General features: G+C 41.3%; 1 protein-coding gene across 4 annotated transcripts in view; it reads right to left on the reverse strand.

Annotated features, from left to right (window-relative positions):
- The window catches only part of LOC138173882 (coiled-coil domain-containing protein 85C-like), a 190,416-nt gene that overhangs the window by 57,037 nt on the left and 120,118 nt on the right, over nucleotides 1–13,261 (reverse strand). For all 4 annotated transcript variants that reach the window (XM_069103959.1, XM_069103962.1, XM_069103961.1 and 1 more), the window contains exon 2: nucleotides 7,923–7,999. In XM_069103959.1, the coding sequence (XP_068960060.1) occupies nucleotides 7,923–7,999 (77 nt within the window). The remainder of the gene's footprint in view (nucleotides 1–7,922; nucleotides 8,000–13,261) is intronic.

Here is a 13,261-nt window from a genome sequence, read left to right on the forward strand (position 1 = left end):
AGAGAGAGAGAGAAAGAGAGAGAGAGAGACAGAGAGAGAGACAGAGAGAGAGAGAGAGAGAGAGAGAGAGAGAGAGAGAGAGAGAGAGACAGAGAGAGAGAGATATGGGGGTCTTCCTCAGGAATATACACAGGGCAATTTGGGTATTAGCAGTGTCCCCACTTCTAATGATTCACTAGGGAATAAAAGAGACGATGGACTCACAAACTACTGCCAGGGAAACATAAGCTCTAGCAGATCCCACAAAGCTACAAGGGTTTTTTCAGCATAAGTTCAGCCCAACAACACACCACATGTCCTAAGTTCAGAGAGCCGCAGAAAAAATGACCTTACAATCATGGTGTCATAGGTTAGAATCCTAGAACCAGAAGGAAGCTCAGAGTTTTGCTAGCATAATTGCTTCATTATACAAATAATAACAATAATTATAACAATAGCTACTGTTTGTCTAGCACTTCAAGTTTTATAAAGCACACCATCTATGTTATTTCATTTGATCCTCACCAATAACCCTGTTAAGTGGGTGTTGTTATTATTCCCATTTTTACAGATGGAACAACTGAGGATGGGAGAGGTTAAGTGATTTACTGAGGGTCACACAGCTAGTAAGTGTCTGAGTCAAGATTTGAACACAGATCTTTTTAATTCCAGGTTCAAGGCTCTTACCCTGTGTGTCACTTGGCTGCCTCTGGCAAGTTAAGTGACTTGCTCAGTGTCACATAAGTCATAATCATTAGTAGTAGCTGTGGGATTTGAATCCAGATCCTCGGACTCTAGAATCAGTGGTCTTTCATCCATAATATATTATTTTACCTCCCAAATCAGGGAACATCGCATTCCAGAGCTATGAGACTTGAAAATTAAATTCAAACCAATCAGTAAGTATTATGGACAACAGGACAATGCTTCCTCCAGAAAGAGATAAAAACGACAGATAAAACAATAGCCCTAACATGCATGCCCAGGACTTAAGTCTATTGGGGGGTACAGAGCACATATAAAAATAGCTATAATACAAAATAACACATCATGTGTGTTTCAAATGACTAATAGGCTAAAAGAACAAATCTAATACAATGAAGTTTGTTCTCAAATGGATCTGTGAATGTGATTATATATGTGATGTGGCCTCCAGTGACGCAGCTTGAAACCCTTCCTTGTCTACTGATCCTGCGTAACTTTTGCCCAGACCCTCCCATAATTTCTCTACAAGAGTCCATACGCCATGCCAAGGACCCACTTCTATCTCTCCTGACATCTCAAGGTAACCATGGGGTGAATGAGTTGTCCACCAGCAATTTCTCCCTCTTGCAAGGTTAAAATATAAGCTTTTTTGAGACCTTAAGAAAGATGCTGACATACTATAAGCAGTATCCTCTCATAAAACAGAGGAAGCAATGAAGGGTAAAACCAGTTTAGTGATAGGTCCACCTAAGCAAAGTTAAGAAAACAGACATAAGAAAAATGGAAAACATCCGCAAAGATTTTCATAACAAATATTTTTGCCATCAAGGAGAGCAGAGCCACTTATACTTGGGCTATTAACATCACAGTCCCAGATGTTCTTAGAACTTAGCAAAACAAAGAGGGGAAAAAGAAGATGAACTACCGTGTTTCCCCGATAATAAGACCTATCCCGAAAATAAGCCCTCCCCTTACTGTGTAAGATTCCTCTAAAATAAGCCCTCCCCCGAAAATAAGCCCTATTGAGATGGCTACTGTAGTGAAGGTGATCCACTGCGCTACACGCTACATTACGGTACCCTCTGTATGAAATGCACGCCGCGCTCCGAGCTGCATCCAATCAGAGCTGCAGCAGTGAGCGCATCATCCTGTTCTTCCCCAGTGATTTGCTTATTGAATAAAGGTACATTTTTTTGTTCACATTTACCTGTTTATTAAAATTGCTGTCAATGTTCATTAAAATAAGCCCTCCCCTGAAAATAAGCCCTCTGGTGTTTTTCTGTCCAAAAAAATAATAAGACAGTGTCTTATTATCGGGGAAACACGGTAGGCCAAATGCTCATAGAGGAGCTCAGAGAGGGAGTGATAAAAAATAACAAAAGTGTAGGTGAAAAAAAACGCAAAACTTTGGACTTTATTAATTCCACACAAAGGAAACCAAGAAAGCATCAACAACTTCCAACTCATGAAATGAAGTTTAATAGAAATTATGTAAAGTCCTACACAAAGGAGTCCTTATGGCTAGACAACATTCCAATTGAAAACAAGCTGGAAATTTGGCTTAGAAGTTCACTGAGTAAAAAGTATAACATGGCAGTCAAAGAAAGAAAACTAATGAAGACCTTCACTTATATTAATATAAGCACATTATCCAAAGCATGGAAATGATAGTCCCACTGAACTCTGCCGAGGTCCCTACATCATTCCCTCCAGTTTTGAGAGTTACATTTGAAGAGCAACAATGTCACGCAGGAAGACTCATCTTCCCGAGTTCAAATCTGGCCTCAGACACTTACTAGCTATATGACCCTGGGCAAGTCACTTAACCCTGTCTGCCTCAGTTTCCTCATCTGTAAAATGAGCAGGAGAAGGAAATGGTAGAGTTTAGCTTGATTTTGGGTAAGCAGCATTTGGCTGGCTTGCCTAGTGGCTATCCCTATCTATCATTTAAGACTATTTGGGGGAATGAGCAGAGAAGAGAAGCTGGCTTACAAGCAAAGTCATGGACCTTAACCCACTGATAGGTTAGAGATTATCTTTAATGCGCCCCAGAGGCTTACTAGCTGTGTGACCTTGGGCAAGGACTAAAGCCCACTGAACGAGAATAGATGAGATAGTTCCCCAAGAGGAGGCTGTATGACCATTTGTCAAGAATGTCGCACAAGGGATTTCTGGTTAGATTTGAATCAGATTGTATGAGTTCTAACTCTGAGGTTTAATGATCTTAAGTAAATAAAATGAGTGTAAATTAATGAAGCTCGAGGGGGAAAGATCATGACCAAGTGGAGTGTTCAGGGAATGCTCTTTATAGAGGAGGTTATAATGAGCAGAATGGCTAAGATTTCAACAGAGGTGGGGGAGACAATGGAGACACAGAAAACAACAGGAGCAAAATGTCACATGTGTACAGAGAACAACAAGTTTGGGAACAGCAGAGATTTTTTGAAGGAGGTTAGTATAAGTCTAGAAAAGTAAGGCGATGCCAGCTTATGCAGGGCAATCAATCAGTGTCAGACCAAAAAAAAAAGCTTATATTACATAGGCAATAAAGGATATTGACCACAAAGTCATAAAACAGAATAGTCAAGCTAGAAGCCACTTTAAAATCACAGAATATCAGGGCGGCTAGAGCTAGTCCTGGAGTCAGGAAGACCTGAGTTCAAATCTGTCTTCAGAAACTTAACACTTACTAGCCGTGTGACCTTGGGCAAGTCACTTAACCCCAATTGCCCTGCCTTCCCCCCTCCAAAAAGGCAAACAAACAAAAAAAAAAAAACCTGGGAACTTTATAATAACAGAATATAAAATTTCAGGGCTGAATGGGGTTTTGGAATTATAGAAGGGTTACCAACATCAGACTTTGATCAAGATTATAGGATCCCAGATTGAAAACTGGAAAGCTCCTCAGGTCTTTTGTTTCGAATTCCTCATTTTACAGATGAAGAAACTGAAGACCAGAGAAGTTTAGTGACTTGGCCATGGTCACACAAAAAACTGGCTTCTGCAACAAAATGCCAGCCAAGTCAGTCAAATGTTATCCAATTTGAAACCTTACTTGTTTGTAATTTTAGGGGTCAACTAGTCCTAGCCTATCATTTTAAAGGAGAGAAAACAGACTGGAGCATTTCAAGAGACTTGTCCATCTAGTCAGATAGCAAACAGAATCAGAGAACCAGGACATGAACCTAGATCCCGACTCCTAAGCCAATACACTTTCTCATTTAACCTGCCCCTTAACACCCCTCCCCACCCCCACCCCAGGTCAAACTGAGGAATTAACGTTTTCATCAAAGAAAGGTAAGAGGAGCAGCTAGGTGGCACAGGGGATAGAGCACCATTCCTGGGGTCAGGAGGAACTGGGTTCAAATCTGGCTTTAGATACTTGACATTTACTACGGTAGCTGTGTGACCCTGGGCAAGTCACAACCCCAATTGCCTCACCCCCTCCCCCCCAAAAAAGAAGAATAAAAAAGGAAAGTGAGAGGGAATAAAAAACATTATTCTCTGAAATACTTTAAGGGTGGATGGGATGTGGGATTTTTCACAGGGAAATAGAAAGCAACTCCTCCATGAGGGCTTTTTTTCTCAGTGTGGCCTCTATTTAACACCAAAATAGTTTTAATTAAAAATACACTGGGGTGTTCACAGCCTAAATTACTGTATTGCCTTTTGTATTGTCTCTCTCATCTCTGCCTAAAAATTTCATCAACACAGCTGCTTCCTCCAAGTGATTCATCCCAAGACCCCATGCATGTTATTTTTCCGTCGAATTTTCTATGCCATCCCCCTGGGGAGACTGTAATTGATATTGGAGTCCATGTTGTAGTTATTCACTCCAGCTGACTCCCCCGCTGGGCTAATAAATGAAATAGCTATTGTACCCCAAAAGCTAAGCTTACAAAAGAGCAAGAGTTGCTTGTAATTTTCTCTCAAAATAAGAGAGAGGGCACACAGCCTGGCTCAGGGAATGGAGGCAGCGCTGAAAGCCAAGTGATGGGGAGAAGAGGCAAGAACTCTGCCCTGAGGCACCCGCTTCAGGCTCCCTTCACATAGCTCAGAATAGGCAATGTCAGAGGTGGAAGGTTCCAGGGAATCATAGAACACAGTCTTAAGGAGCCGGACTTGGAATCTCAAAGGACAGAATTTCAAGAGACGAGAGGGATCTTGCAAAGAACTACTCATTCATTCAGCCAAAAAGTATTTATTAAGCACCTACTGTGTACAGATAACTATGCCATGCTCTAGGGGAGATACAAAGCCTGGTTAAGAATTAGTTCCCGCCTCCATGGAGTCTTAGCAGCTTACAGTCTAGACCAGGCCTGCACAACCTGCGGAATGCCAAAGGATTTCAGATGGCCGGGGGAAAATGTAGAAGAAAACATCCTCTGCATTTTTCACAGCCCCTGAAATCCTTTGGCATCTAGACAATGGAATGGCAAGAGTTGAACAAAACCTGAGAATTGCAGAATCAAACAGTGAGAGAACTGGAAGGGACCTGGAGGTCATCCAGTTCAGGCTGTCATTTTACAATCAATTCCTTAAGCATTTATTAAGCACTTAACTGTGTCAGGAACTAAACGAAGAAAAAAAAAATTTTTTTAACCATTTCCTGCCCTTAATGAGCTTATGGTCTAATAGTAGAAATAAGATGTAAGTAAAAGCGAATATACAAGAAATTCATTAATACAACAAACATTTATTAAGCAACTACTACATACAAAAGGTTATGCTTAACACTGGGGAATAGTTCCTCCTGCCCTGAAGGAGCTTTCAGTTGAATAAGGAATATGACACTACAGAAATAATATATTCCAAAGGGGTAAAGGAAAGATTCAGAAAGGCTACTCTAAGAAAATCTCAAGAGGAAGAAACTATTTGGGACCAGGAAGAAGACAGGAAAGCTTCATGGAAAAGGCTGTACCTGGCCTTGAAATGAAAGGATTTCAACAGGCAGAGAAAAAGAGAAAACTAGCTCTTAATATATAAATGGTGACAGATACCATCTATGTATACAGCAAATAAAGAGGAAGGAGGTAATTGCTTTTTCAGACTTAGGAGATTTGCTATGTTATCCAGCTCAATTCTGTACCTCCATCTAAATGAATGGTATTAAGTTCTCTCCTTGACTTGCCTCTCTGCTCTTTCCAGAACTATTCCAGTGTATCAAACAAGCTACTCCATTCAATTGGCTCTGGGCATTTCCTGTGGCTGTACCCCAAGCCTGGAATGCTCTCCCTCCTCCACACGGACTACTGACCTCTCCAGCTTCCTTCAGATCCCACCTTCCACAGGAAGCCTTTACCAGCCTTCTAAATTCCTGTGCCTTCTCTCTAATTGTTTCCTATTTCTCCTGTGGAGCCTAATCCATGCTTTTGTATTCAGTAAGGCCCCTAGTAAATGTTTGCATTCATTTTTTCCCTCTATGCCTGGGGCCTGTCTTTGCCATCCAATGCCCCTCCTCTCCACACTCTATGCTACCCTCTGTGATCAGTACTTTCCAACACTCCAAACAGGCCAATTTCCTCGATGTCTTGTGGACATGCCACAAGGAAGTCCTTCTCTTTGCCACTGCTCCAATTGCCTGGAACAGAAATGGCCACCACTCTAATTCTCAGGCCTAGCCAGTCAGGCTGGCATCTCCTCTATAATGACTTTTCTGAATCTTGTGGGTGAAAATACTCTCTCTCTCTCTCTCTCTCTCTCTCTCCCCATTTTCTTAGATTAACCTTGTCTGGATCTCTCCTTTGTTCTACTTTGTATCACAATGGTTTTGTGTGTACGCTGTATCCCTCCTATCACACAGAAAGCTCCTTGATGAAATCTAGGTCATTTGTCATCTTTATAATCTCGGTACCAAGCACAGTATTTTGCACACAGATGCTTAGTAAATTGGCTGAATTAAATGCTTCTTCCATGAAGCCCTCCCTAACTAAAGCAATTTACCCAGATACAGTCCCTACTCTATATCTCACCATCTGCACCCTTTACTTCATCATTTCAGTTAGGAGCAAAAAAAAAGGAAAACTCTCAAAGAGTTTACATCCCAATGGGAGAAGACAACACATAAAAGGCAGCTGAAAGGGGGAGCTGAGGGATTGGGGGAGAGAATGTGGAGGTGCATGATGGAGAAAGAAGTGCATAGAATCAGGAGTGGAGCCCAGAGAGAAATAAGGGAGTGAGCATGGCTTGTCTGGACACTTTTCCATAAAATGAAGGTTCCAGGGAAACTAACCAATCAGAGGAAGAAGTCCCAGGGACAGAGTGACTGTCCAGGGTGAGGAGGCTGCTGGGTCATAGTGGAGAAAGAAGACAGGAAAGTCAGGGGCAGGGTCCAGAGAGGAATTTAGGAGCAAGAATCAAAAGTCTCTGAACATCAGAGTTAGAAAGCTGAATTTAAAGATCTCAAAGAGGAGAAAAAAAAAAAAACCAGAAAGACAGATGCACAAAGAGAGAGAAAAGGCAAGAGAGACAAAAAAGACAAAGCGAACATAAAGCAAAAATCTGGCTCCTTGCTCTTAAGGCTGGTGGAACAATTAATGAAAAGGCTTTGACTCTAAATATGCTACTTCCTCCTCAAGAGTCCTTTGCACACCTCCTGCTCCTGTACCATGATACTAGACAGAAAGCCTTAGGACCTGGCTCTTGTTCAATTTTGCTGCCTAACACCCTAGGTGACCTTTCCTTGTATCCCCAGCACTGAGCACAGTGTCTGCACAGAGAAGACACAGTAGGCACTTAATAAATGCTTCCTGATTTATTTGCTGATCTTGGACAGGTTGCATTACATCTCACAGACTCAATGTCCTTTTCAATATAAATGAGAGCATACCTCCCATGCCTCATTTTTGTGAGAATTAAACCAGATTTTTCTTTGAAAAGTATATAGCAGCACCATGGAAATAAATGTTGACTTTCTCTTTCACCTCCAAGCAAGGGTGGTGATCATGGGTAGAAGTAATTTGTCAGAGTGATGGAGGAAGGGAAGGAGGGAGGAAGGGAAGAAACAAGGAGGGAGGGGGGGAAGAAGGGAGGGAGGAAGAAAAGAAAGGAAGGAGGGAGTTAGGGAGGAAGAAAATAAGGAAAGAAGGGAGGGAGGATGAAAAGGAAAGGAGGGAGGGAGGAAGGAAATAAAGGAAGGAGTGGGAAGAAGTCATGGGGATACTATATGGTACTGTTCATGGGAAAATATACATCAACATTCATGAACAGCATGGATGGATGGACAGCTCCAGTCATACCTGAGAGAGAAGTTTGTTGTCATCTTCCAGCAGTTTCACCTTCGTTTCCAACTGTCGGATGTAATTGCAAGAGGAGTCTTCAAAGACAAAAAGAGAGAAAGGGAGAAAACATGTTAACCTTTGGCTGTCCCATCCACAGAGAATTTCCACAAGGTATAACTAAGGTATGAGTATAAGAACTGAGAGAGCTGGTCCTGGCTGTGAAGAATGTTAGGCTTGTGACCTTGGCTGAGTCGGTTCCCCTCTCTAGGTATTTATATCTTCATTTGTCAAATGAGGATTATTTGCCCTTCCTACCTTGCAGGCATATTCTAGTGAAGTGAAAGGATGTTTTTTCAAGTATGCTATTTTTAAGTCCAAATTAAGAGAATATTGTCTTTACTGCCTAACTTACATACAAAGGAAACATGGTCACAAGAGTCAATAATGCTACTGAAATCCTGGTTGAGGCATTCATGCACCCCCCCTTAAGCTAAGCCTCCCCTATGAAGGCCTATATATAATAGAAAGAATCCTGGACTGAGAGCCAGGAGATAGGAGTCTGTAGTCCTGATGCTATCCATTCATGACTACGTGACTTGTGACAAATCATTTCACTTTTTTGCCCTTAGCTTCCAAAAGGTTAGACAAGATAGCTGATTTCTAGAGGCTCTTTAAACTCTGACATAGGAGTCTAAAGTCTACACTTCTAAAACCTGATCTATCTCTGGCATTCCATAATTGTAACCCTTCCCCCACTTCAAGCTCTGATATTCTCTGACATTCCCACCTCTTCTGCCTATGGCATTCTATGATTTGTGACTCTAGGGTTCCTTAGGCTCTGGTATTGTATTCCCTACTATTCTATGATCTTTCTCAACTCAAGTATTCTATGTTCTAAGATTCTAAGGTACCCTCCAAGTCTGATATTCTATGAATCAATGATTCTCAGATCTATGATCCAAGGCTAAAAAAAAGAAACTTGCACAAAGGAAATTTAAATCCATTCCCCATCAGACAGACAAGATTTTTTGAAGACTTCAAGTACTTTTTGCAATAAAATTCACAATAGTTCACTAAATGTTCACTTCCCACGTTCCATCCCACTGCTTTGTCTATATCCCAGTTCAGACCTGGCGAGTCAGGGGCAACATCTGCTGTATGACATTAATGTTATAAAGAGATAAAAATATTGCGGGGTTGGGGGGCATGAAGCAGAAAGATAGAGAAAGGGAGAAATGCATCCTTGGGAATGTCTCTCAAGGAGGAATAAGAGAGGAAGATGGGAGAAGGAAGATAAAGAAAGGAGAGAGAAATGAAGATAAGGAAGGGGGAAAGAGAGAAAAAAGGGAAAGAGAAAAATCAGATTAGAAGCCAACAAAAGAAGGAGAGAAGGAGGAAACTTGGGAGGAAGGGAGTAACAGAAAGAGAACATTCAGAACTTGAAGGAACCATCATAGAACACACATAATATTAAAACTAGCAGAGGGCTTAGAGCCCATCTCATCTGACCTCTTTACTGAGGACTAGGAGAAAGAGGAATGAGGAAAGAAGAGAGGGATAGAAAGGGAGAAGGAAGAGTGAGTAAAAAAGGAAGTGTCTCTCCTCCTGAAGCAGGTGAATTTCAGATAATTAGTTTCTAACTTTCTTCTCATATCAGTCCCCATTACCAGGGACTACAAAGAAAGTCCAGATTATTATGCTAGCTCCCCTAGAAACTCGAAAAAGCATCAAGGCTTGGCTTTGGACGATTCCTATGAAAAACTGGAAGATGCCAGAAAATAAAAACAAACAAACAAAAAAAAAGATACCATTCTTGCACAACTGATATATACCAAATGTATGAGCTAAAAAAATGAGGAAACAGTTCAAATTTCTATAATACTCCCACCAGAAGAGCTGTGAGGCACATAGAGAAAGAATGATTTTAGAGAAGAGGAAAAAAGCTCAGAGAGACTAACTGACTTGTCCATGGTCACTCAGCTAATAAATGTCAGAGGTAGAATTTGAAATTAATTCTTTCTGGTTCCAAGTTCAGTATGACACTTTCCAAGGAAACTTTAGGAAAGGAAGGCGCCTAAGAAGCCACTTAACCCAACTTTCTCCTTTTATGGACAAACCTCAGAAAAGGAAAGGGACCTGCCCAAGTTCAGGGAAGATCAAAGCATTTTAGAGATGGAAGGTACCCCAGAGATCATCTCTTCTAATCCCTGAAGTTTACAGATGAGGAAACTGAGATGCACAGAGGTAAAGTAATTTATCCAAGGCCACACACAGAGATGTAATATAAAGCTGGATAGGATCCTGGAGGTTACAGAAGCAGCAAATGGCAGAGTCAAAGATCAATCCCAGGTCCTCTGACGACAAATCTAGCATTCAAATTTATATATGCTCCCTATCTAGAAAGAAGAAAGATACAGAACACAAAGCACATATTCTTGCCTTTTTTTTTTTTTTTTTGGAAGACAACATAGTATAGTAAAAAAGCCAAGGAAAAGGAGTTAAGAGAGCTGGATGTGGGTCTTCATGCTGACCCTAAGGTATTATACACCTCAGGCAATTCCCCTTCTTAGCTTTAGTTTCCTCATTGGTAAAATGAGGGGCTTGGTCCTAGATGATTGGCCCCTGTGCTCTCTGACAATCCATGATTTTATGCAGTCCTCCTGGGAGTGATGGAGAATGGAAGAGGGAAATGGGACTGGGGGAGGGGAGGAAGATGGAAGAGAAAGAAGTGGGCCAAATGGGTAGCCTAGCAACTAAGTGTCCCAATGCGAATGACTGAGAATCTGCAACTTCACACAAACAGCTGACAAATCTCTGCTGGTTTTTCCCTTATCAGAAACCACATTCTCAGAATAGTTCTTTTTTGCCTTTCTGACCTTCATGCTATCAGTGTTTTACTTTTTTTTTTTTCTAAGCTGGATGAGGCACCTTTCCAAAGGCTTACTTATCCTCCCACCCACCCCTGCCCAGGGCAGCCCCACTACACTCCACACAACCAGTTGGGAGGAATGTGAATGACTCATGAATCTACTCCTAAGCACAGTTGGGGAATTAAATAAACAGGCCTCTCTCTTCCCTGACACCATATTCCTCTGGCCTCACCCTTGAGGAATGTGGCTGAGGAAGATTTTCCTTTCTCAGACACAAATTGGACAGATGCATTTAAGTATTACCCCTAGAAAGCAGAACTTTTCCAGGTACTCCAGGCCCCAGAAACCCCAAAGCCCTTAAAAATGGAGACTGTCCTACACCCCACCCTACCTCCTTTACAGTCTCAATCTAGTTCATTCTCAAGCTCCTACCACTCAAGTGCCATTTCCTTTAAATGACTTTTCCCTTCCACACACCCCTCTCCCAGCTGTTAATGCACCAGGCCCATTACTGTGTATTTTATATTTGTGTGTTAGTGCCCACTCACAAGAGATGATCATTAAAATTTCATTGGGAGCATTATTGTTTTGTTGATTGTCTAGACTTAAGCCATGGAGAAAATACTATTAATGCAGATTAAACTTAAAAGTGTGTCCTGGGAACATTTTTTTCCTTTAGTATTGGTTGTTAAACATTTACCAGCACGCCACTGAATATTTTTTATATATTCATCTTTTAGCATGTCATATTCCCTAGTAAAAAAATTTTTTGAGGACAGAGATTGCCTCATTTTTCCATTTTTATCCCCCACAGTGCTTGGTAGAAAGGAGACACTTAATTAATGCTTATGGGTCAATTAGCTGTCATTAACTCACTGTGGGATCTCATTGGGCCTCAGTTTCTTTATCCATAAAATGGAGTTCATAAGAACAGAAAAAGAAGCTATGTGAGACCATCAATCTCTGTTGCATACAACTTACTTTTAAAAAGTTTATAATAAATTCAACAAATTACCTTCAAAAAAAATAAATAAATAAAATGGAGTTCATAATCCTTGATTTGTTTTTGAAGAATTAAGATGGAAATTAGGTTTGGAACAGTCACGGAAGAGAAGGTAACTGAGTAAAGCACAGTACTGGTTTAAATCTACATATAACTATTCTTGTTTACTCTTTTCAGCAAAACCATCATTCACTCATTCTCCAATATTCTCAAAGCTGGTGTGATGTTTTACTCTTCCTTCTCTTTCATCTCTCATAGGGATAGGGATTTGTGCTGGATCTATGCGGCAGCCAGTGGTGCAGTAGTTAGTAGACTGGGCCTGGAATCAGGAAGATTGCAGATGTTTGCTAGCTGTGTGACCCATGATGCTCATTCCCTTCCTCTTCCCTTTATTGTCATAGGCAAGTTCCAGATGAGAAAACTCCCTCCAACAAGTCAGGTCAGCACCATCTCGGCCACTACAATCTCAGAGCACTGAAAGGTAAATGACTTGCCCAGTGACAGGAAGCTAGTATGTGGCAGAGGCATCCCTTGAATCTAGGTCATCTTCCTGGTTTCAAGGGCAGTTCTCTCTGGGCTGGAGTGCCCTGCCCCTCAATCAGTTTTTTGTTGTTCAGTCATTTTTGACTCTTCATGACTCCATTTGGAGTTCTCTTGACAAAGATAATAGAGTGGTTTGCCATTTCCTTCCTCCAGCCCATTTTACAGATGAGGAAACTGAGGCAAACAGGGTAAATGAGTTGCTTAGAATCACATAGCTAGTAGGTATCTGAGGACAGATTTGAACTCAGGTCTTCCTGATTCTAGGTCCAATGCTCTATCCACTAGCTGCCCCCCCCCCCCCCACTTCAATCAGTACTGAAATACTATTCACTTTTCATCTCTTGGATCTATTTCCTCCTCTCTATTCCCCATTCTGGTATAGGCCTTTATACCAACTACTTTGACTATTTACAACAGCCTCTTCTTTCCTTTATTCTCTCTTCCATGCATACTACTATTCACACCAATGCCAAACTAATATTCCTTACTTATAAATCTGCTCAAAACCCTACAAGGTTTCCTTGCTGGCATGCAATGCCCCCCACAATTCAGCACTGCTCTGTCTTAAGAGCTTTATTTCAACCTGTTTCTAACAAAAAAAGACAGCTCACTACCTCTGGTACTTGCCTGACATACACACAGCCTTCATGACCGTGGTCTTGCTGCCCCTTATTCTTCAAGCACCTGCACCCCACAACAACCTGTGCTTACCCATCCTTCAAGGCCCAACTCAAATACTATCTCCACTAGCAAGCCCTAATTCCTTTTACTCTTCTTGGTTCTTCTAATTTACAACATCATAGACAGTTACATATATATCTAATAGGCCTACTAGACTACATACTCCATGAGGGCAAGGAGTATTTCTCATCCAAAGTTTATACTTTTCTCTATACACACACACACACACACACACACACACACACACACACACACACACA

This window comes from Petaurus breviceps, unplaced genomic scaffold, assembly GCF_028583685.1.
Source record: "Petaurus breviceps papuanus isolate PSGF00001 unplaced genomic scaffold, PetGlider_PUasm1.0 66, whole genome shotgun sequence".
NCBI lineage: Eukaryota > Metazoa > Chordata > Mammalia > Diprotodontia > Petauridae > Petaurus > Petaurus breviceps.